Source organism: Urocitellus parryii, chromosome 6 (genome assembly GCF_045843805.1).
Source record: "Urocitellus parryii isolate mUroPar1 chromosome 6, mUroPar1.hap1, whole genome shotgun sequence".
Taxonomy (NCBI): domain Eukaryota; kingdom Metazoa; phylum Chordata; class Mammalia; order Rodentia; family Sciuridae; genus Urocitellus; species Urocitellus parryii.
The window spans coordinates 177373218-177399543 of NC_135536.1; the positions used below are offsets into that span (position 1 = coordinate 177373218).

Consider the following 26326-nt stretch of genomic DNA (forward strand, 5'->3'; position numbering starts at 1 on the left):
ATAATGACCTAGGGAAAAAAAATCACTTAATGAAAATGGATTCATCCTACACTACGGGTGTGACTCTATATCATGTACAGCCAGAGTAATGAGAAGTTGTATTCCACTCGTGTATAATGTGTCAAAATGCATTCTACTGTCATGTATAACTAATTAGAACAAATTAGAAAATAAAATAATTTTTTAAAAAAATGAATTCAGGTGCTGGGAATGTGGCTCAGGCGGTAGCGTGCTCATCCAGCACTCGTGCGGCCCGGGTTCGATCCTCAGCACCACATACCAACAAAGATGTTGTGTCCGCCGAGAACTAAAAAATAAATATTAAAAATTCTCTCTCCTCTCTCACTCTCTCTTAAAAAAAAAAAAAATGAATTCATTAGAGACATATGCTTCCTTAAGAATGTCGCCCGTCTGACCCTCTGCACTCTTCTACATGGCATACCATGTAGCAAGGGCCTGAAAGGTGCAATCTTACTGGGTGCCTGCTACTGTAAGCTGCTTCCAAGGCAGCTTACAACTAAAAAAGGAGTATTTCAGTCCCACATGCTACATTTCAGTCTCACTGATCAAGAAGTGGGGGCTTGAGGAGGGGAGTGCATTTCTAAGAAATTATCAAAACAACATATGAATTTCACGAGAGCAAACAAGCTTTTAAAAAATCTTCTATGGGAAAGAGAAAGAACAAAACCCAAAATAAAAAAATGAGAAGAATTTAGAAGACTTTACCCATTTACTGTATTTCAATGGTCCTGTGAATCCCATGGCTTCTATTATCTTCGTGAAAGCACCAACCTTCTCTTCAACAGGCTGTAGGGAATCCTTGGTAGCAGAAAGCTATTTAGTCAAATAGCCAAAGAGAAAGAAACCAAAATAAGTTGTAAAAAAAAAATTGTTTAGACATTTTATTCCCTACAATTTTTTTTTTCTTTTTGTACTGAGGACTGAACCCACAGGCACTTTTACCACTAAGCTATATCTCTAGCCCTTTTTTATTTTCTGTTTTGAGACAGAGTCTTGCTAAGTTACTGAGGGTCTCACTAAGTTGCCTTGAACTTGCAATCCTCCTGCCTCAGCCTCCCTCCTAAGTCACTGAGATTACAGGTGTGAGCTACGGAGCCTGCCTTACCTTCAATTTTTTTGTATGTGGGGTTTGGGGGTGGGTACCAGGGATTGAATTTAGGGGCTCTCGACCACTAAGCCATATCCCCAGCCCTATTTTGTATTTTATTTAGAGATAGGGTCTCACTGAGTTGCTTAGTGCCTCACTTCGGCTGAGGCTGGCTTTGAACTCAAGATCCCCCTGCCTCAGTCTCGGTTTCCTACAATTTTTATTTTTCATTTCATTAGACATCAGAACAGTGCAAATACAGCTGAAATGTTTTTTTGGTTTTTGTTTTTTTTTGAGAGAGAGAGAGATAATTTTTTAATATTTATTTTTTAGTTTTCGGCAGACACAACATCTTTGTTTTTGTATGTGATGCTGAGGATCGAACCGGGGCCACACACATGCCAGGTGAACCTGCTACCGCTTGAGCCACATCCCCAGCCCCAGCTGAAATGTTATCTAATACATGTCTTCCAAATTACAAAGCAAGTGATATCCACTTCACTGACCATGGGCTTATGAGCCCATGTCTAAGAAACGATAAATTTAGGATCTTTAGAATAAAAACTATATCAAAAAAGAGTACTTTCAAAATGAAATTTTTTGGTTGTTGTTGGTATTGTTTGTTTAGGGTTTTTTGGGAACTTAGCACATACTAGGCAAGCATTCTACCATGGAGCTATATTTCTACTCCTTAATAGGAATCTTGATCCCCATCTCCTAAAGAAAAATTCTGTGAAGAGAAATATTCTGTTTATTGGTGTGTAAAAGGAAAAGTGAGAAAAATACTATTTGAAAACAGGCAAATCATCCAAAACCACAGTCAACCAAAGTAAACCCTGAATACAATGTTTTTCAACTCTTGTATTTTTTTTTTTTTTTTTTTGGTACCAGGATTGAACTCAGGGTCACTAGACCACGGAGCCACATCCCCAGCCCTATTTTTTGTATTTTATTTAGAGTTGTTTAGTGCCTTGCTTTTACTGAGAATGGCTTTGAACTCACGTTACTCCTGCCTCAGCTTCTTGAGCCACTGGGATTACAGGCATGTGCCACAGCACCCAGCCTTATATTCTTAGTACATGTTTTAGTTAATTTGTTGCAACTGTGACTAAAAGACCTGACAAGAATAATTTTAGGAGGAAAGTTTATTTGGAGGCTCATGGTTTCAGAGGTCTCTGTCCACAAATAATTGGCTCTATTCCTCAGGAATGGAGATAAAACTGAACATCACGGCAGAAAGGTGTGGCAAAGAGAAGCGTCTCACATGATGATCAGCAAGGAGACAGAGAGAGACTCTACTCTCCAGATACAAAATATATACTCCAAGGTATGTCCCCCCACCTCCAGCCTCACCTACCTGCCTTTAGTTACCACTCAGTTAATTCCATCAGGGGATAAATTCACCAATTGGTTAAGGCTCTCATTACCCAATCATTCCACCTCTGAATGTTCTTGCATGTCTCAAACATAAGCTTCTGGAGGACATCTAATGCCCAAACCATAACAGCCAATAAATATAGAAAACATAAATATTGCAATTTGAAAATAAACTCCAAGGAAAACCCGTTCTAATACTAAGCTCTCCAAAGAAAAGCAGGCTATCTAAACCAATTAAAAAAAAAAAAACAAAAAAAACTCTAAAAGTTAAATAATTTGTCCAAAATCCATGAAGAATCTTCTCCTCTAAAATGCTTCCCAGACAAGACAGTACAGTGAAGAAACACAGGACTAATTTTAGAAGGCTGAGGTTCAAATAATTCAGTTTGTTACCATCCTTTGTAACATTGAGCAAATCATTTCAACTCTCCAAGCCTCACTTCTATATTTGCTTAAATTCCTTGCCACACAGAAGGAAAGATATTGTTGAGATCAAAATAAGAACATCTGGAGGCTGGGGCTGTAGCTCAGTGGTAAAGTGCCTGCCTCACATGTGTAAGGCACTGGGTTCAATCCTCAGCTCCATATAAAAATAAACATGCTGGGCTGGGGATGTGGCTCAAGCGGTAGTGTGCTCGCCTGGCATGCGTGCGGCCCGGGTTCGATCCTCAGCACCACATACAAACAAAGATGTTATGTCTGCCGAAAACTAAAAAATACAAAGTTAAAAATTCTCTCTCTCTCTTTAAAAAAAAAAAAAAAAAAGTTTAAAAAAAATAAATAAACATGCTGTATGTTTATCTACAACTAAAAAAATATTTATAAAAGAACATCTGATCAGGTATGATGGTGCATGCTTCTAAATCCCAGAAACTCAGATGGCTGAGGCAGTGGTGCATGCTTCTAAATCCCAGAAACTCAGATGGCTGAGGCAGGAGGATTGCAAGTCAAGGACAGCCTCAGCAATTTAGTGAGACCTTATTTCAAAATAAAAAAGGTATTGTGTGTCCACCTACAACTAAAAAATAAATATTAAAAAAAAAAAAAAAGACCAGGTGTGGTAGCACATGCCTATAATCCTAGCAACTTGGGAGGCTGAGGCAGAAGGATCACAAGTTCAAAGCTAGTTTCAGCAACTTAGCAAGACCATCTCAAAAAAAGGACTAAGGATGTGGCTTGGTGTTAAATGTCCCTAGGTTCAGTCCCCAGTACAAAAAAATAAAAATAAATAAATAAATAAAAAGGGCTGAGGTGCTCAGTGTAGAGTACCCCTGGGTTCAATTCCCAGCACCACACAAACATATAAAAGAACATCTGGGGGTTGGGGTTGTGGCTCAGCAGCAAAGTGCTCACCTAGCACGTGTGAGGCCCTAGGTTCAATCCTCAGCACCACATAAAAATAAAATAAAGATATTGTGTCCAACTACAACTAAAAAATAAATAAATAATTAAAAAGCACTACATAAACATAGAAAACATTAATAATTCTCACCTTATTTGTGGTGTGATAATTCCTACTTTGCTGCACATCTGTTCCAGGAATCTGTTCTGACCCACCACAGGTTCGGGACTGGCTCATCTGGGGCAACTGGGATATAAAAAAACAAACATAAGCAATAATGAACATGCACTTAGAGAGTTAATCTGAGAAAACTGCTTTAAAATAGGACTACAACCTATCCAACCCTGTTTAACATAGTTCCTGGTGATGTGATCACCAAGAGGACCCAAGATCAGCCCCTGAAATGGTGTCTCATACATGGTAGGTGCTCAATAGATACCTAATAAATACTTGAAGAAATAAAAGGATTCAGCCCTGGAAACATGGAATTAAATCTGAGTCAACTTTAGGAAACAGAATTATAGATTATAGATACTTATTTTATATATATATATATATATATATATACACTATACTATTATACTAATTATACTACATATATAGTACTAATTATAGATACTTATTATAATTCTGTTTCCTAAAGTTGACTCAGATTTAGTATCTAAATATCAGCAGCTGTGCAGTACACAGAGGTAAAAAACCCAAAGACATTAAGTTTAAATTTAAAACCTGTTTCAGTCACCTACAAGCTCAGTGGCTATGGGTAACTTACTGAATCTCATTTATTGCAGTGAGGATTAAAGGGGACAATTATATAAAGTGCCTCTCACAAAATAGATATTCAATAAACAGAAATTTGCATCACCAACATCATCATCAACATCATTGTTCAGACCATAACTGGTTTCCTTTTATGTTCACACAGCATTTGAAAACAATTTGGTAATTAATAGCTACTATTTATAATTATTATGTGCCATGTACTATGCTAACTGCCATATAAAAATCCTTCTATCCTTCTTTAATCTTCACCACAACTTTACTAGATTGCTGTTTTTATTAAGAACAATACACAGTTTTGGAAACATAAAAAAGAAAACTACATGCAAGAGATCTTCATTGTAGCATTACTTACAAGAGTGAAAACTGAGGGGAAAGTCCAATGAGGAGAGTTAATTAAACTAAGGCACTCAATGGATAATCAGGTAACCACTGCTATTTTTAACAGGCTTTTTAAAGCAGATTTTAGGTTCATAGCAAAATCCAGCAAGAAGCACAGAGTTCCCACATGCCCTCTTCCCCATAACGCACAACTTCCCCCATTAACAACATGTCACACCAAAGTAGTACATTTCTTAAAATGTACCCTGTCCCATTCTAGCACCCAAAGTCATGGTTACATTAGAAATTATTATTTTAACACAAAAATGCTAATAATATGGATAAAATTATAGGCAAAACCATAAATGTATATGGGTAAATCTAGGAAGCAACACACAGAAAAAGGGTCATTTTGTTACATTAGAATTATGGGTAATAGCTAGGATGTGCCTCGGTGGTAGAGTGCTTGCCTAGTATGTATGGAGCTGTGGGTTCAATCCCCAGTACTGGTGGGAGAAAAAAGAACTGTGACTAAGTTTAGGAATCTAGTTTCCAAACCCTCAGTAAGTTTTATTACCTTTACAATAAAAAAGGGTGGGGAGGGAGCAGGAAGAGAGTTAATCCCTCAACTCTGGTTTATTCCAAGAAGAGATGGGACACATGGAATGAAAATGATTTTCCTCTTTAATCTTAATGAAGGAAAATAGAATTTCTAATTGTGGAACATTACTATTCACATTTCTTTCCAAACAAGGATATTAAAAGATTAGTCAGAATCCTTCTGGTAAGTCCCAGGGACACTTGGGCTTTATTTAATTCCTGAGTATCAAGCAGGCTTTATAAAACAGGGACTAAACAGAACACCTCCCATGACATCACACACATCATTATAATAGTCCATCTAGAACACAATAGTCCATCTAGAATGCAAAGCATTTAAACCAGTTCAAAGAACACAACCAAGAACAGTTTCAATAAGCTGTGCTTCAGACTAATTTCTCTTTCTATTAAGTTGTATAATCTTTCTCTGGCCCACAGCTCTAAGAATAATCAATGGATTTCTTCTCTGACTGCACCATCACCTACTGTATTTTTGTACCTCCTTTATTAATAAGTAAAAACATTTCACACTATCCTGAACTACTGAAGTATCTATGTACTTAGTACCAAGGACAACATCTAACTGTCCCACACCTATACTTATCTATAAACATACATACTTTTTTGTACTACCCACTCTTGCCTTTGCTCTCTCAAAAAGATTCATTTGACCATTTAAGACCTCAATTTTTTGTTTTAATTGAAAGAACATCTATAAATAACTTTTTAAAAGACAACAGATAACATGAAATACTGTCACTTTTTTCAAAGAGGCTTTCTCTGAACACCTTATCTAAAAACAGGTTCCTTTCAACCTGTTATTCTCTGTCATAGTATCAGTCTATTCATTTCCTTGATGGTCTCACTATAATGTATAATTACATATTTATTCATGTATTTGTTTACTCTCAATCACCACTACCCAAAAATAAACATCAGGATAAGAAGGAGGTATCACTAGAATCAAGTACAGTGCATTACACAAGGGAAACCCTCAAATATATTGAGTGAATGAATCTTATACCTGTACACTTTTTTACTTCTGATTATTTCCTTCCTGATCTTATCTACACATTCATCAAATAATATATGCTTCATTCTCCCAACCTCTATTAAATGCCCAGGATATGCCAGTCCTTATGCAGGATTCTGGATACAGACAGAATCCTCATTCTCAAAGGACTCATAATCTTGTGAAGAAGAGGAAAAACTTTACCGAATATCACATTTTAAATTGTCACTCATCACAAAACAAACAAACAAACAAAAATAACCCAAGCGTTAGCAAGAACATAGAGCAACTAGAACTCTCAGACACTGCTGGTGGGAGTGTAAAATGTTAAGTCACTTTGGAAAAATACTTGGCAGTATCTACTTAAACTGAATGTATATACAACCTCTAAGACTCAGCAATTCTCTTTCATTACCAAACAGAAATATATACATATGTTCACTAAAACATGTGAACAAGAATGATTATAGCAACATTATTCATAAAAGCCCCAAAATTGAAGCAACCAAATTATTCATCAATGAAATAGATAAATAAACTGTGGCATATTCATATAATAAAATACTATACAATGAGAATTAATAAACTATAACTACAAAAAAACAACATGGATGAATTTGTAGAACAAGTCTGAGTGACAGCAGACAAACAAACTACATACTATATGTATGTAAACAAAGGCAAACTAATCTACAGTATTCAAAATGAAGACTAGTTAACCCTGGTGGAGGCAGTGACTAGAAAGGGATGGAGGTGTCTGTAGTCCAGGTAATGTTCTTCCTCCATGTGGATGTTGGGTACGTTTACTTTGTAATAATTCACTAAGCTATACGCATATGACTTGTGCCATTTTCTATCACTTATATCTCAATAAAATGTAAAAAAAATGCTTAAAAAGATGTGAAATAAGCAGTGTGAACAATATAAATTTGGAAATGAAAAAGAATAACCTGGAGTCATTCTAGAAGAGGACAAGATAAAGAAGAAAAAATGAGGAAGCCTCGTGCAGTGGAAAGAGAATACAGAGTCAGAGATTTAGACTGAAGCTCCACTTCTGTCCGTCTTTTAAAAACAAATGAAACAACATAAAAGGGGTGTGCAAACTACATCACATAACAAAAGTAAAGACCTGTTCTAGATATCTACAGTGATAAACTCTTTTGCAGTTGGCCCCTGGTTAAAAGGAACGTAAGATCTCATCTGTTTTTAACTGCTTTAGTACTGGAAATTGAACACGAGGCACTTTACCACTGAGTTACATCCCCAGCCCTTTTATTTTTTATTTTGAGACAGGGTCTTCTAAGTTGCTTAGAGCCTTGCTGAGGCTGGCCTCAAACTTCTGATCCTCCAGCTTTAGCCTCCTGAGTCTCTGGAATTACAGATGTGGGCCACCTCACCCAGCTAAAATTTCACCTTTATTTTTGCTTTCAAAAGAGTTCTTGGAGCTGGAATTATAGCTCAGTGGTAGAGCGCTTGCCTAGCATGTATGAGGCACTGTGTTCAATCCTCAGCACCACAGAAAAATAAATAAAGACGTTGTGTCTATATACAACAAAAAACATAATTTTTTTTAAAAAAGAGTTCTGAAAATCAAGAGACTTCTTTGATGAGAGACAGAGAAAGAGAAACAGACTGAAGCAATTCTTAAATGCCATAGAGGTGTGTGTGTCTTATAGTTTAGCAAAACTATAAGATCCACCAGGGCACAGGCCATCTTCCACCTCTTTTATTTTCTGTCCCAAAGCTCAACACTATTCTGGGCATGTAGTCAGTATTCAATAAAAACTAGGTGGATTTTTCTTCTATTTTTTTTTTTTTCAAAGAGAGGGATAACCTGGAGAAGGTCCAAAAAAGAACCACAGGAATGATCAAAGGGATGAATAAAAGGTCCTAGTAGAAGGTTAAAATGAATTGAATCTGTTTAGCTTGGAGAAAAGGCAACTAAAGAATTAAAGAGTAACTTAGAATAACACTTGAGCTGGAAGAAATCTCAGTGATCTTCTAGTCTAACCTTTTTTCACTTCACAGATGAGGAAACTAAAACCAAGGGAGAGGTTACAACTTGGTAAAGGTAGTTTTAGGACAAAAAAAAAAAAAAATTGAGGTTCATTTCATACCTAAAGAGAAAACTCACACAAGTAACATGAAAATGCAGAGCAATAAAACTTGCAATTATAACCTACTGAAGCTCTCCTGTGTACCCAGAACCTTTATGTCTTACTTATTTCATAACAACTTTGTTCAGCTAATACTATTTCTTACCCATTTTAAAAATTAGGACACTAAATACAGTTCATTAAGGATTGCTATGTTCTGTCCCTTCTAATAAGCTACCTTAAAAAACCTGAGTACAGTTCAACAACACAGGTTCAGGCACATTTAACAACCAGATAATTTTATTGGAGAATAATATTTAGAAATACCCTTCTCCATTAAAAGGAACCAAGGTTCCTTGAAGAAATGATTGGATCTAGAGTTAGAATAAGGAAAATATAACCTAAAACATCTTGTGGTACAAGGAAATAAGGGAGCATTCAAAAAATGATGAGGGCATGGGGAAAGAAAATTGAAGGTGTTCTCATTAGCCAATATTGTGACAAATGGATCAATAAAACAACTAATTAGAAAATGGATTATAAATCATGGAAGAAAATAAACATTCATGAGTTCATACTGATATAAATAATTGAGTAAGTAAATAAGTAGGGAAGAACTGACAGATCTTCCTTACAAAAGACTCTAGTTAATAAATGTAAGAATGATGGAAATAGAAAATACTAGGCAAACACCACAGTAATAACTGTTGTAATCAGAAACCATCAATAGAGCAATCATACATAGCTAGGCATAGTGGCACATAACAAAATAACAAAAGTTCCTTAACAAATTAGAGGCCAGTCTGGACAGCTCAGCAAAATCTTGTCTCAAAATAATAGCTGGGAACCTAGCTCAGTGGTAGAGTGCCTCTGGGTTTAATCCCCAATAGCAAACAAACAAATAAAAAATTATCATATTATCATATAATCCAGCTAACCCAGCAATCCAATCTGGGCATACATCCAAAAGAATTCAAAAGATCTCACTATATTATATTATAATTCACTATAGCGGGTTTTGTTTGAGGTACTGGATATTGAACCCAGGGTGCTCCTGCACTGAGCTGCATCCTCAGCTCTTTTTTCATTTTTTATTTTGAGACAGGTCTCACACTAAGTTGCCCAGTCTGGCCTTGAACTTTCACTCCTCCTGCCTCAACCTGCAGAGTAGCTAGGATTACAGGTATGCTCCATCATGCCCAGCTCACTATAGCACTACTATGAGATGAAAGAAACCCAAATGCTCACTGACCCAAATGGATTAAAAAATGTGATGTATATGCAATGGAATATTATTCAGCCTTTAAAAGCAAAAAGTAAATCCTGTCACATGCTACAACATGGTTGAACCATAAAGACATTATACTAAGTGAGGTAAGCCAGTCTCAAAAAGTCACATACAATTCCACTTATGAGGTACCTAGAGTAATGGAACACCCTATTAAAAATAAGAAAAAAATAGGGGCTAGGGATATGGCTCAGTAGTAGAGTACTTGCCCAGTATCATGAGGCTTGGGTTAGAACCCCAGCACCAAAAAATAAATAAAAATAAAAATAAAAAATGTGTGTTTAAGTTTATGATGGCAAAGGAGAATAATTTTAATATCAAATAAAGGCTACCTAAATAACATGCATAAAATCTGCTCTAATAAGTGAAAAGCTGGAATATAAAACTTTGTGGATATTTGTTAAGGAACTTAAGGAAAAAAAATTAGTATATACACACAAACAAAGGCAGGAAAAAAACACTGGAGATCAAAATACCAATGTTTTCAGACGTGAAGTCATAGGTGACTTTTATTCACTTTATTACTAAAGTATTTGTATGAATAACAAAAATAAGGAGGAAATAAAGCCATTCATAATATGTCCAATATTAACTACATTATAATGAATCACGTAGTCAATAGTAAACTAAGGCCTCAAAAAATTGTTTTTTGGATTTTACATTCATAAAAAGGAAAAAGAAGAAGAACATTTCATACCCCAAATAAAAGCAGCATAAAGTTGCTTGGAAAAGAAACTGAAAAAAGTTAACTCTATGATGAATATCTGGAAAAGCTCCCCAACAGTAAAAATCATCGGACTGTAACGTGGTATCCTAGGCTAAGTTCCATTGCTGGGATATTTAGAAGCAACGCCCAAGACACCATACTGCAGGAATCAGTCCTGAGCTAGCACAGAGAGACCCAGAGCGGTCTCATGAGGTTTTTCCATCACACAATTTGGTTAGCTAATCTATAAATACATGACATTTGCACATAAACACTAGGTTTTCATATCCAGCAAAGAAACAACAAACCTTACCTGGGAAGTGCCAGACAGAGCCCGGCTCCACAGTCCTTGGGTAGGAGACACTGGTAGCAATCGGCTGCATACTGGAATCCACTGGGAGATGCTAGTCTGGTTCCTCTAGAGAAAAAAAAAAAAAAAAAAAAAAACATTGTCAGGAACCTATATCAGACTCCATATGTAGAAGGCACAGTGTACCTGAGATATTGTGATCTACTAAGAAATTTGTATTTGGTCTTCATCTCTAATTCTAGGCAAAGAGTTCCTAAAACCCTTAAAATTTCTGAGTCATAGAAGGAAGTTTTGTGTTTATAATAAGCCCCTTTCAACTTTACCTGAGTTTACATTAATGAGATGACCCTTAGAAGATGAGAGGCTGGTTGCCAAAAGAATGAACCGCATAAATTTAGAGGGCTAGAACTTTCACTCCAACATTTAAACCTTCCAATAATCACCCAGTTACCTAGGTATATTGTTTTTACTCCATACTGTATACTACATACCCAGAAAAGGAAGAAGATATGTATAGAATAAGCAACTTCCCAATGTTACATGGTTAATAAACAGCAGGTTTAGGATTAGAACCCAGGCAGCCCAACTCCAGAATCCATGCTCACATGAAAAGGTAAAGGGATTATCTCCAAGGTCCCTTCTAGCTTTAACACTAGCCATAGGTAAGTTTTGTAGTTGTTTTGTTTGTTTTGCTTTGTTTTATGGTACCAAAGATTGAACCCAGGGGCGATTAACTATTGAGCCACATCCCCAGCTCTTCTTATACTTTATATTAAGACAGGGCCTCGATAAATTACTGAGGCTGTCCTTGAACTTAAAATCCTCCTGCCTCAGCCTCCCAAGACACTGGGATCATAGGCATGTACCACCATGCCTAGCTAGGTAGAGAACTGATTAAAACAGCGAATTGTGGAAAAAGCCAAGCACTTGGAATCAGAAAGCAATAGGATGCTTCTTGGTTCCTCTGTTCACAAGCTACATATTAGTTAACAGCCTATGTGGGGCTTGGTTATCTTTTCTGTAAAATGAAGATTAAATCCCTACTTCTCATGATTTAAAAAAAAACTAACAAATGTAGCATGCAGTATGTTCAATATTAAGTATTAAGCTAAATCTGATCTCCACTTTCCTGGGGTAGGGGTGGGATGGAGAAAGGCATTAGTATTTTAAACATTCAGATGCTATCTAAAGTGTCTCACAGTTCTAAAATCGTAATTAACTGTTCCCTTCTAAAAGAACATTTGTAAAAGCACTATGATAATCAAACAATACACACCCAGGCAATATTATCATTTTGAATAATTTTTACTGAATTATATAGGCTTCCCTTTACCCTGCAAACTATCATAGCAGCAAGAACCATTTTCTTAAAATATTATTTTTAACCTAGCATACTGAATCCCTGTTCCTGGGGGAAAGACAGTATTAGATCCCTATAAGCCTCTGGTTACAAAATTTTTATCAACTAATAAATAGATAACTTTGTTTTATGTGTGCCCAGCTTAACAGTCATCAGCACTAATCTCACAGCCAATGGCACTACAACTCACCCATGAACAAAACTTAGATATCTGACACTTGTAAAGGATACCACAGCCTTCTAACACTTGGCCATGCTAGACAACATTCCAGCATTACATTTGGGGGCAGTTTAAACAAATATATCACCAACAAAGCACAAAATGTGAAAAACATGGTACTACACAGACCCCTAAAAGGATACTTTTTACAGTTTCAAAGTTGAAATAAGAGGGCAGAGTATTGCCTTGTTCAACTTCAGCTGGGAACAGTGTACACTAGTGGCTCAAATTTCTCACCCTGTACATGTCTGCAAATGACTAAAAGTACTTGAATTATTGATTTTATTATTACAAATAAAATTTAGCAACCAGGTAATAATTAACAAATACAGAATACATGAATAAAGATTGATTATAATCACCATATTTACTCAATAATCCCCCTGTGATACCTATATTCTGAATGCCATGGTTACTATATCAATTCCATAGTCCAAACACAGAAACTACTGTAACAAACTCCTACAGGTTACAATGTACTTTCATTATGAAGCAGCAGAGAATCTCTAACCCACTCTTTGAAAAACTATTGAGCTGGGGATGCAGTTCAGTGGTACAGCACATGCCTACTATCTAAAGGCCCCGGGTTCCATCCCCAGCACCATTAAAAAAAAAAAAAAAAAAAAGAATTATTACTGAACACACAGCCTTCTCCCACTTTGTTGAGTTTGTCCAATATGAGTTTTCAGAAGACTGACTACATACAAGAAGGAATGATCAAAACAGTAAATACATTAAGGGGGAGGGTCAGGTTTCTATGAGAGAAAGGAGTTAATAAATATGGCAAGGAAGAAGGGTAGAATAACCCCTGTGATGGTAGATTGGATTGGATATAGAGTAATTGGTATGTTTAATATATGGACATATAATAAAGAAATGTACACATGTTCAGGTATATTATTTCCTACCTATGTCCTGATAGGGCCTAGAAGCAATGACACCCCAATAGCAATGAACAACACATCCAGATTTGCTTTCTAAATAGCAATATCTACTTGAAGGATCTCAGGCTACTCTGGGGAAAGTCAACTCCAGAATGGGGCTGATGCTCCTCAAAGCCTTGTTCTCAAAGAACACATATTATTTGATCAGCCTGACCATCCCTTCTCCTTTACTCAGCCTTCTCTTAGTACAGATCTTCATCATTCTAGGATTATTTAAATGGCTTCAGACCAACTTGAGGACTCTAATCTCAGCCCCCTCTGATTGACCCATCTACAACTCCTGCAGGAATCTATTAAAACAAAAACCTAGTAATAGGAATGAGTATTTATTATGTACACAGCCTATAATCCCAGTGACTCCAGAGGCTGAGCCAGCAAGATCACAAGTTCAAGGCCAGCCTGAGCAAATTAGTAAAATCTTGTCTCAAAATAAAAACTGAAAGAAAAAAAAAAAAAAGGCTGGGAATGTAGCTCTATGGTATAGTGTCCTGGGGGTTCAATCCTCAGTGCTGGGGAGAAGAAAAACTAAACACAAGTCTTTCCCTGATCACTTATGGTTGTGGAGGAAAAGGAACAACAAACAGGAGAAACTTACTGCAAAGAGCCACAGAGAAACTTGGGAGTGATGGATATGTTCATTACTTTTAGTGTAGTGACAGCTTTTCAGTATCAAAACTGTGTCAAAACTTATCAAATTGTACAATTAAATAGTGTAATTTATTGTGTTGTTTATTCCTCAATTTAGAAAAATTAGGGGGAAAAATAAGTGAATAAAAAAACCTTTAAAAAAAGGTTAAAACTTGCTTAAAATACTTCAAAGGCTACCCTCTGCCTTCAGAATAAAATCCATGATACCCTAAAGCATGACACTCTAGGTCTCTTCCATTTCTCTGAGTGCTCCTAATCCAGTCAAACAGATTTAGATATAGCTCCTTGATTGACTAACACTAAAATAAACTAATTCTTTTTCTCTATGGCTTTTTCCCATATCTCACTATCTCACTTACTTCAAGCATCTCCTTCCTGTCTTCAAGTGCCCTTCTATTCTGCTCCCATCTATCTGTATCTGGTATAAACTTCTAATATCACTTTCCAAGTATTCTATTAGTAGCTTTTTCTCTCTCCTATTGGATTATAAATTTGAATTAAGGTTTGGATTTTTCATGCAGTGCTTTGTGTAGTTCCTAAAATGTAGTGAACACCCAAAACAGTTGCTGAATTAAAAAGGAAGGAATCATTTAAACATAGCAATCGATTGTCTAATCAACCCTAGCAACCTTACTGATTAAGAAAATATGAGGATTAGAGAACTTGCTCAAGGTCACATCCACCATAAGTAGTCACTTTCAACTAATCCTCAGGGAGTTTTCATTGCCTTATCACATATCACGTTACAAGAAGACCTTGAGGGCTTGGGTTGTGGCTCAGAGGTAGAGTGCTTGCCTAGCATGTGTGAGGCACTGGTTTAGATCCTCAGCACACATAAAAATAAAATAAGGATATTGTGTTCACCTATAACTAAAAAGTAAATATTAAAAAAAAAGAAGACCTTATAGCTAGGCACTGGGAGGCTGAGGCAGGAGGATCACAAGTTCAAAGTCAGTCTCAGCAGATTAGCAAGGTATTTAGCAACTCAGTGAGACCCTGTCTCTAAATAAAATATAAAAAAAGAGCTGGGAATGTGGCTCAGTGGTTAAGAACCCCTGGATTCAATCCCTGGTACCAGGAAAAAAAAAAAAAAAAGACCTTAGAGAAACAGGTTCAATGGTGCATACCCATGATGCATATTATTCCAGCCACTAAGAAGGCTGAGGCAAGAGGACTGAAAATTCAAGGTCAGCTTGGAAAACTTAGTGAGACCCTGTCTCAAAATAAAATTTAAGTGGGGGGGGGGGGGGCATGGTGGCACGTGCCTTTGATCCCAGCAACTAGGTGGCTGGGAGGGTGTTGAGGAAGGAGAATGGCAAGTTCAAGGACAGCCTAAGCAACTCAGTGAGACCCTTTCTCATAATATAAAGAACTAGGGATATGGCTGAGTGATTAAGTACCCCTGGATTAAATCCCAACACCAAAAAAATTAACAAAAATAAAATTTAAGATGCAGCTGGGGATATAGTTCATTTGGTAGAGTGCTTTCCTTGCATACACAAGGCCCTGGGTTCAATCCCCAGCACCACAAAAATAAATAAATAAATAAATTTATTAATTAATTAAAAAGAAAGTCTCCTATTATTTAAAAAAAAATTGGGGGGGGGGGGCGGGGGTTGCTGGGGATGTAGCTCAACAATAGTACCACACAGGGTTCAATCCCCAGTACCAAGAAGAAGGCAGCAGGGAGGAGGAGACCATCTCAGGGAATCAGACGATAAAGTGAAAGGGATTTTCCTTTTCTTTTTTTTTAAATATTTATTTTTTTAGGTGTAGATGGACACAACACAACACCTTTATTTTTACATGGTGCTGAGGATCACACCGGGTCCGGCCCGTGCTAGGGGAGCACTCTCCACTGAGCCATAATCCCAGCCCAATTTTCCTTTTCTAAACTTACACTCACTATATCAAAAAGATAATTAACCTGGGCATGGTGGTACACACACCTGCAATCCCAGCAATTCAGGAGGCTGAGGCAGGAGGATCAGAATTTCAAGACCAGACTCAGCAATTCAGCAAGACCTTGTCTCAAAATTTTTAAAAAGGAAGGCTGGAGATGTAGTTCAGTGGTAGAGCACCCCTGGGTTCAATCCCCAGTACCAAAAATAATAATAATAATAATAATAATTAGAGAAGAAACAGGGGAGGGGGAGGAAAAGATGAGTCTAATCGAGGGGAGGTGAAGAGGTGGTTTCTATGGATGCTACCATCTAAAAAGTAGTATGCTCAGGGACAAGACTATATAAGAGGCTGGGGCAGTAGCTCAGCAGCGAGACTTGCCTAGCATGCATAAGGCACTGGGTTCAATCCTCAGCACCACATAAAAAATACACAAATAAAATAAAGGCATTCTATCTATCTACAGCTACAAGAAAAATAAAAAGATTTTTAAAAAGAATATATAGGATAGCTGGGGCAGCCACTAACTTCCAAGACAAATCAAGGTATTCAACTCATCTTGATTGCCCAATAAACTTTTCATCTTTTTCCCCCAAATATCCATCTTAAAAACCAAATAATTAGTCAGGTGCAGTGATGCATGCCTGTAACCCTAGTGGCTTGGTAGGCTGAGACACGAGAATCGCCAGTTCAAAGTCAGCCTCAGCACTGGCAAGGCGCTAAGCAACTCAATGAGACCCTGTCTCTAAATAAAATACAAAATAGGACTGGGGATGTGGCTCAGTGGTCAACTGCCCCTGAGTTCAATCCCCAGTGCAAAAACAAAACAAATAATTTAGAGCTGGGGGTGTAGCTCAGGGGTAGAGCACTTGCCCAGCATGTGCTAAACATTGGAGTCAATTCACAGGACTACCAAAAGTAAATAAATAATTTAGAACATACTAGTTGCCATTTCCCCAGATGTCCTTAGATCTGAATCAATTCCTATTTTGGCATCAACAATTAATTCACCAAATAAATCTTCCTGTAAGTTACAGGAACTAATCCTCAAATATTCACTGAGCTGCTGCTGTATAAGGGTATAGCACTTTGCTGGGCTGGCAAGAAATTTTAGATGCAAAATTGCAGTCATATATTGTAAGCCATATATTAAAATATTAAAACTGCAAGTGTAAAATAACAATTCAAAAGATGGCCAGAGGCAGGAATAGGCGATGTCTGTTATAAAAAACAGTGTGCTTGACCCAGTTTTTTAAAGACTTTCTAAAATTAACTGTCCCATTCCTCTACAATTAGGAATTAAACTCTGTATCCTGGACACATTTTTTTTTCCTGCTGCCACTTTCTTCCACCCTTAATTTCTAAATGTCGGAGTATGCTAGAAAGAGTGAATCTCAAGAGGATTGGAAATAAGTCTCAAAAGGTGCAGTAGCTTCCCATATAGGTACTAAAGAGCTTAGCAGTCTTGCACTGGGGTTGTGGCTCAGTGATAGAGCTCTTGCCTCACACATGCTAGGTGTTGATTCTCAACACCTCTTGTAAATAAATAAATAAAATAAAGATCCATCAACAACTAATAAAAATATTTTTTAAAAAAGAGTTTAGTAGTCTTTACTTCATTCACTCATGCAAAAAAGTCTCTATTGTATGTGCCAGACACTATGCTAAGCAAAGTGAAAACGACAGATGTGGCCCGGGTTTTCGTGCAGCTTTCAACCTCAAAATCTTCAGTCAACTTTATACTTAAGAATTGATTAGGGTCTCAAAAAAAAAAAAAAAAAAAACCAACTCAGAGAACCTCGGAATCCAAAAGGACTGTAAAGAGACAAGTGTCCATTTTTCACATGGGGACTTTTAAGCCCGAAAGTGTTTTGCCAAGGTCACACTTGAGCATCAGTGACAGGGACTAGAACTCAGGTCTTCCGCAACTCTAGTCAGTGCCCCTGGGCGCTCCTCTCCCTGAGCGGAAGTGGTGCCCGAGGAAAAGCAAACCTCCTCAAATAAAGGTCCACCGTCACTCTCTCCCTCCTTGAAAGAGGGAAAAGCGCAGCCCAAACCAGGGGTACGGAGAAGTGGAGAGCTGCCTCAGTTTCCCCGCAGAAAGGCGGCCACGCAGCCACGCTACAGCACAGGCTCCCCTCGTGCACATCCTTCCACATCCTCCCGCCCCGCCCTCCCCAGTTCCAAGCCGGAGACCCGGCAGGCCACCATAGAAAACTGCTCCTGCACTCACAAGGACTCGCACCAGCAACGCCATGTTCCTCAACAACCATTTCCGGGTGAAGGGTGGCCTTCCGGAATCCCCGCTGCCACCACCCCTTCACTACGTTCAGGGTTTTTTTTTGCGGGAGGGAGACAGGCAGCCGCGGCGCAGGCGCACAGGGGCGGCGCTCGCGCTGGCTTCTACCCAGTGGCTGTGCGCGTGGCTGTCGGGACTGGCGCGCGCCGCCGTACCGGGTCTCTCCTTTCTTGGTTCCACGTCACAGTGGCTCAAGCCCTCCCCCCCAGCCGCCTCGTGGACCCCGGCCTTTCGCATCCCTCTCCTCCACCAGCTCCCCAGCCTCACGCCTCAGCAACCCCGGGCCAGAGCCATTCCCCTCCAGACTGAGTGACCAGCAGGAGCCCTCCCTTTCCATGGGGACGGGACAGAACAGGACATTGATTGGGGCTGGGGTTGTAGCTCGGTGGTAGAGCGCTTGGCTAGCACGTGTGAGGCACTGGGCACTGGCTTCATGGACTTCCTAACTGATAAGGGAGGTTTAGGAAAGTCTTGTCAAAAATAGAAACTGTGGGTAAGTGCTATGGAGGAAAAAATAAACTGAGGAAGTGACATATAAGATAATATCTAAAGGACAAGAAGAAGCTGGTCAAGGGGACTGACAAGGGTCCTGAGGAGGTCGCCCAGAAGGAGGTGGACCTCAACTGAGACCTGGAGAGTCCTTGATGTCGTCGCAAAGAAGGAATTTAAGGACAGGTCAAAATGAGGCACAGAATGAATTTATTGATGTTTTGAAATATGCATACAATGTGGAATGGCTATTAACTTATGTATTACCTAACTTATTTTTTGTGGTGAAAACACTTAAAATCTACTTTCTAAGTGATTTTTAAGAATATGATATACTGTTATTTTCTATAATCACCATGTTGTGCAGTAGATCTCTTGAACTTGTGTGTGTGGTATTGGGAATTGAATCCAGGGGTGATCTACCACTGAACTACACTCCCAGTCCTTTTTTTTTTTTAATGTGTAGTAAATATGTTTTTTTTTTTTATTATTGATTGTTCAAAACATTACAGAGCTCATGATATATCATCTTCATACATTTGACTCAATTGGGTTTTGAACTCCCTTTTTTACCCCAAATACAGATTGCAGAATCACATCTGTTACATATTCCCTTTTTTTTTTTTTAAATAAGGTCCTGCTGAGTTACTAAGGCTGGCCTTGAACTTGCAATCTTCCTGCCTCAGCCTCTATGCCCTACTTAGCTGTCTTGAACTTTCCTTCTATCTAACTAAAATTTTGAAACCTTTTACCAGTATCTATCTCCCCAACATAAACATTTTTATATGCCTGCTGGTCATTTGTATTCTTCTCTATGAGCTGTCTATTTTCAAAAATCCTTGGTAACCACCATTCTACTCTCCACTTCTATGAATCAACTATCTTAGATTTCACATATAAGTGAGATGACTTTGTATTTGCCTTTCTGTGCCTGGCTTATTTCTCTTAATAAAATATCTTCCTGGTTGTAGCAAGGGGGCAAAATTGTGACGTATGCAGTCAAGGGGAGAAATAAAGAATATCCACACGCTTCTGCCCCTTTCAATGTTTTATTCACTCAAATTACTCAATTTACAGTTTCACTCTTTAGATTCTTAATCAAGAAAACGACAATCCTTAATGCTAGGCACTGCAATAGACATAATCAATTCACAGCAAACAATTCTAGATTAATTCTAGGCATTGCAAAACACACTTAATCATGACAGGCTAATGACAGATATTCCCTCTGTTTGCTAAGTTCAAAAGTCTCAAGCCTTAGGCTTTATGTCCAGCAGATGCACACTCACTTAGACCGAAGTGATCAGGTCCAGAACCAAGGCAGGCTTTTCCTGGCATGGAGTGGATGACCAGTTGAGGAGAGGGTCATAGGGAGAAGTTGTGGCTCTCACCAGGGTCCAGAAGAGGCCATAGAGTTTGAGAGTGGTGAGGATCATGCAGAGGATTAGGAAGGATGACAAGTGATGGGATGTCAGGTCCTCATCAAGCTCTCCAGCTCCAGGGCGCCCTTGTTTCTGCTGGCTGAATCCCTGTTCATTTGCTCTATTATACTAAATTTGTTCTATTATCCTAAAATTTTTTAAGAGAGATAATTTTAATATTTATTTTTTAGTTTTTCGGTGGACACAACATCTTTGTATGTGGTGCTGAGGATCGAACCCGGGCCGCACGCATGCCAGGCAAGCGTGCTACCGCTTGAGCCACATCCCCAGACCCAATTTGGGGGCTTTTGACCTCCCTTTTAATCCTTATCAGCCACCCCTATTGAATTATTTAAGTTCCTTATATATTTTGGGTATTAATCCCTCATCAGATGTATAGTTTGAGAATATTTACTTACATTCCATAGGTAGTTTCTTTATTCTGATTTTTTTTTCCTTTGCTGTGAAAAAGTGTTTTAGATAAGCCAGGTGCAGTGTTGCTTGCCTGTAATCCCAGTGACTCAGGAGGCTGAGGCAGGAGGATCACTACTTCAAAGACAGCCTCAGCAACTCAGCGAGGCCCTAAGCAACTTAACAAGACCCTGTCTCAAAAATCAAAAATAAAAGAGGCTGGTGATGTGGCTCAGTGGTAAAGCTTCCCTGGATTCAATCCCCAGTACAAAAATAAATAAATATATTTCCCAAACAAATGTCATGGAGCCTTTCCCCTTCTAGAGTTTCGGCTTGGATATTTATGTCTTGTCTAACATAGTACAGTTCATGTTAGATAAGCACTGTATCATTGTGAGTTGATTTTTGTATGTGGTGTGAGATAAGAGTCTAATTTCATTCTTCTGCATGTGGATATCCATTGTCCCAACACCATTTATTGAAGAAACTGTTCTTTCCCCATTTTGTGTTCTTGGCATCCCTATCAAAGATCACTTGACAGGGAGTGGGGCATGTAGTTCAATGGTAGCACCTTTACCTAGCATGTGTAAGCCTTCAATTCCCAGCACCTCAAAAAAAAAAAAAAAATGAAGCCATCCATGGTGGTATATGCCATAGTCCCAGCTACTCAGGAGGCTGAAGCAGGAGGATGATTTAAGCCCACAAGTTTAAGACCATCCTGGGCAGCATGGCAAGATCCCATCTCAGTTGACTATAAATATATGGATTTATTTCCAGGGTCTCTATTCCATTCTCTCTATTGGTCTAAGTGTCTAAACACATGCAAATATTGGGAGGTTAGAGAGGGAAGGAAGATTCTAAGATAAGAATCCTGAGGTGAGAAATGTTGGGTTTTTTTTATTTTTAGTGCATAAAATTGTTTTTGTTTTTATACAAAATATAAAGATGTTGCCTGTTAATCTTCCATTTGAAGGATTTTATAAGTCTAAATGAAAATACTTTCTATACACAATTGGGTAACTTGCATGTGCAATATTAGAAACCAACGATGTAGTGCTTCTATACATAAATTAGGATAACTTTCACTGCATATTAAAGGGGAATAAAAGAAGCATTCTAGTTAATCAAATTAAAGAAGCAAAGTGACACAAAAACTACTTTATTTTATCAGTTTTTTTCTTTGCTATAGTGAAATACCTGAGGCAAACTAACTTTGTAAAGAAAATAGTTATATGTAGCTCCTGTTTTTGGAAGCTCAAGGACATGGTGCTAGCAGGCATTGACTCAGTTCTAATGAGGGCCCTCTTGGCTGTGTCACATCAAAGTGATGGCAAAGACAGAAACACATGCAGGATCAAGTGTGGATACAAGCAATCCCATTGCCAAAGGGAAGCCAGAGAAAGCCAGGAGGGAACAGATTCAGACTATATAACAGCACTGTTTTGAGAACAACTTTTATCACTTCCCAGTGGCAGAATTCCCAATTGACCTAAGGACCTCCCAGTAGGCCTCACATTTCAAAAGTTCCAAATCATCTCCCAATACTGCCACCCTCGGGACCAAGCTTCCAATACATGAATCTTTGAGAGACATATCCAAACCACAGCATATACAAATAAACCTATTTCAGTAATATGCACAAGAGATAATGGACTAAATGTTGGAGACTAGAGAAAAGGTTGATATGTAATTTCCTTTCTGATGGCTTTGATTTTCTCTGTGAACTGGGATAGGGGAGAGAGTTTTCCTATTCAAAAGAATGCAGATGGTGTGGAACTGTAATTTAGAAGAGTAGTGAAAGTTTAAAGTTCAACAGAGAATAAAAATAAAGGGGTCAGAGGCTGGAGTTGTGGCTCAGTGGTAAAGCTCTTGCCTAGCACATGTGAGGCACTGGGTTTGATCCTCAGCACCACATAAAATAAATATATGTATATATATATATATATATATATATATATATATATATATGCCTAGATTGGCTCCCTGCTTAAAAAAAAAAAAGTAAAAGATTCAGGGAAAAATGGAGGTGCTGGGCTGGGGTTGGTTGTGGCTCAGTGGCAGAGCACTTGCCTAGCATGTGTAGGTTCAATTCTAAGCATCGCATATAAATAAAGAAAAAAAGGTACATCAACAAATAAATTTAAAAAAAAAAAAAGAAGAAAAAGAAAAATTGAAGCCCTAGTAAAATTCAAACACTCTTCACTTTTTCAATTTTAATCTATTAATTTTAAATTAATAGGTGTTGTATGATTACATTCTTTTTTTCCAAAGACTGGCTTTATATTACAGATAAAGCTAAAGTATTTATGTGTGTGTGTGTGTGTGTGTGTGTTGCAGAAGATCAAACCCAGGGCCTCGAACATGCTAAGCAAATGCTACAAAACTGAGCCCTATCTCTAGCCCAAGGCTAAAGTACTTTTTACCCACCACTTTGAATCCCAGCTCTTTCTACCCTCTCTAAAATCAAAATTTTCTTCTAGATATATTTTTTTAAATATTTATTTTTTGGTTGTAGTTGGACACAATACCTTTATTTTACTTATTTATTTTTATGTGGTGCTGATTAAAATTGAAAAAGTGAAGAGTGTTTGAATTTTACTAGGGCTTCAATTTTTCTTTTTTCGCCCGTGCTAGGCGAGTGCTCTACCACTGAGCCACAACCCCAGCCCTTCTAAATATTTTTTTTTAATTTTTCCTTTTTTAAAATATATTTTTAGTTGTTGATAGATCTTTTATTTGTTTGTTTGTTTGTTTGTTTGTTTATATGTGGGGCTGAGAATTGAACCCAGTGCCTCACACATGCCAGGCAAGTGCCCTAATTGTGAGCCCCAGTCCCAGCCTTAACATTTTCATATATGTGTATATATATTTGTAGGAGTGGTGGGTTTTTGTTGTTTTGTTTTGTTTTGTTTTGTTTTGTTTTGCTGTGCTTGGAAGTGAACTCAAGGTCTTGTGCATATACCATTGAGCTATCCCTACAACCTCCTCATTGCACATTTTTTTTTTATTTGCATGTCCATTTGTACAACTAGACTGCAGGTTTCTTTTGAAGACTGTTTTTATTCAGTCTACAAAAACAATAAGTCATATTAATACCCATTTAACTTACTTTATTTCTTAGGGGAAACATTAAAAAAATACCTTATGATTCACTTATATGTAAAATAGAACAGTAGTTGCCAGGGACTAGGAGGTGAGAGAAGTGGGGAGTTATTATTCAGTTTTATAAGATGAAAAAACTTTAGAAATCTATTGCACAACAAACATGAATATAGTTAACAGTACTGACTGTACACTTACAAATTATTAAGATGGTAAATTTTATTATGTGTTTTTGAAATGGGAGCATGAATCTACTATTCCTACAGCTGGTCTTTATTCCTTCCTCTTTCACATCTCCAAAGCTGACTATGATTCTGTTGTTTAAAAACAAATGTTTTCCTTGCAACATGGCCCTTACATGCAAGCCAATTACTTGTATGGACCTCAATCAAAGATACCATTTTGATACTGGAAGGGGGAAAATGGCCATGTTAAGCTTGCTAAGAGAAGAGAGAATACAATGTTTAAAGATTTTTCAACAATCATTTTTCCCATATGAACATAATTTGAGTGTCCAAAATTTATTCTGTGTATCCTGAAGTCTTGGTACCAATTTTTACTATTCTCCTTCCTCACCATCTCTCTAGTGGTGATCTTTGAGGCCCTGGCTACTTGGTTTTCTCTGTTCTCCAAGTGAGAACCTCTCAGAAGTCAAGTGGACAGCCTCAAGTGCTCATACTTGGGGGACTTGGAAATCCCTTACTGAGTCCATCCCTCAGAGTCAGTGAAACCACTCACCAACATGGTGTGATTTTAGAGAGGATATGCCTGCCCCACTTTGGAGACTCACTGTTATTCATTTGCTCACATAGTCTGTATGCTGCAAATGTCTTCCTTTAACCCCCATCCAAATTTTATTCAATCTTCAGGACCCTCTCTTATTTACCTGAGTTAAATTATCATATATTTTTTTCATTGTTCTTTACTTCTTATTTTATTATTTAACATTTCAAGTTTGAAAATCTTGATTCTCCCATTATCAAACAATTGTAGATTGGGTGGAAGCATAGTTCCAAGGTACAGTGCTTGCCTAGGATGTGTTGAGGCCCTTTTAAAATCCCCAGCATCACAGAAAAATAATGATTAATCATAATAATTGTGACTAAGGTTTATTCATGTTTACTATAGGCCAGACATCATTAAAAAGGATTGTATACATATGCTAGATATATATTTACAACATTGAGAGTATTTTTGTCCACATTTTATATTTAAGGAAAGAAATGTGTGACCTTGCCCAAGGTCATGCAGATAGTAAGGAGCAAGGCTGGAATTTTATTTCATACAGTATGACCCCAGAGTTCTGACTTATGTTCAATGTGCTGGATTGAGAGAACCCTTATTGTTTATCTAATCAACTTTCTCTCCTGTACTGCCACTTTCTCTTCCCCTAAACTATGATCTAATCCCTTCTCCAGTTTCCTAAGTAATTATTCTAAGCTCATTTTGACCATAGAAAACTTGGTATTTTGCCTATTTCATCTTTAGACTTAAAAATCTCTCCTTTAAATTCATCTGAAATCTGTTCAGGGAGCAGTATAGTATAGTAACTCATGTGGAAAATGGAGAGTATAGCAGCTATCTCATGGGGTGGTTGCAGGAATTAATGATTAAAAGCATGTAACATAGTGCCTGGTGCCAGGAACTGCACAACACATGACAATAATTGGCTCTAAGCCTTCTTGTGCACAGATTTGTTCTCTGGATGCACAAAAACTGATCATGTCTATTATCTACAGTAGTCCTTCAATTTCTGAAAGTTGTGATTATGTTTCCTCTAAGCTGCTGCTACCTTCCCTTTCCTCCTCTGCTTCCTCCTCCTCCTCCTCCTCCTCCTCCATCCCTATATCTCTATCTATGTTTTCTGGAGCTAAAGAAATAATATCTCATAGATAATATCAGATATTATTTCTAGACCTCTTGCTAACATATCCTCTCTCCCTTCTGCTAAGGCTTAGATGAAGAAGTCAGAAAATCAATGAACAGTTACATTGGGTTTGTACTCTACATGTCTTTTTATTATTATCATTGTTCTTTTTGTGTAGTGCTGGGAATCAAACTCAGGGCTTCATGCATGCCAGGCAAGCATACTACAGCTAAGCTGCACTCCCAGCCCTGAAACTCACATCTGTGGCATTTAGGCAGCCATATTTTATTTAGTTAACTCCACTGAGTTCACATCTACCTATAACACCATTTCTTTGCCATCTGAAGTTGTAAAAGCACATTTTTTTTCACATCCTGTGTTTGTGCAGTTAGGTTCATGAATTAAGATGGATAATTTGACATTTTTCCTGTTTTATTTCATCTCATAGGATTCAGCCTATTCTGTTCTAACATCCTTTGGGATTTATATTTTCCTTTCCATTTATGTTTGGACTCTGAGGACAAGATCATTGCAAAGTAAGAAAATTCCTGTAAGGTGCTAAGCACAAATAACTGGCACACAGCAAGCCCTTAATAAACACAAACAATTGTGGTGGTGGTTGTTATCCCAATACTCAACACAGTGTCTGGCTCACAGTAGAACCCTAATAATATTCATTGATTAATGAATAAATGATTGGATCAAAGATTAATGGAACTAATA

At 37.7% G+C, this 26326-nt stretch overlaps 1 protein-coding gene across 3 annotated transcripts in view; it reads right to left on the reverse strand.

The window, feature by feature from the left end:
* The window catches only part of Uqcc1 (ubiquinol-cytochrome c reductase complex assembly factor 1), a 93902-nt gene extending 75570 nt beyond the window's left edge, over positions 1-18332 (reverse strand). For 2 of the 3 annotated variants that reach the window (XM_026383169.2, XM_026383167.2), the window contains exons 1-4: positions 18248-18332; positions 10944-11048; positions 3978-4073; positions 727-834 (exon numbers count right to left, since the gene is read on the reverse strand). In XM_026383169.2, coding sequence (XP_026238954.1) covers positions 727-834; positions 3978-4073; positions 10944-11048; positions 18248-18271 — 333 coding nt within the window. In that variant the 5' untranslated portion in view covers positions 18272-18332. Of the gene's footprint in view, positions 1-726; positions 835-3977; positions 4074-10943; positions 11049-18203 lie in introns of all 3 variants that reach the window. The other variant, XM_026383170.2, reaches the window with a different exon arrangement.
* Between the last annotated feature and the right edge of the window lie 7994 nt (positions 18333-26326).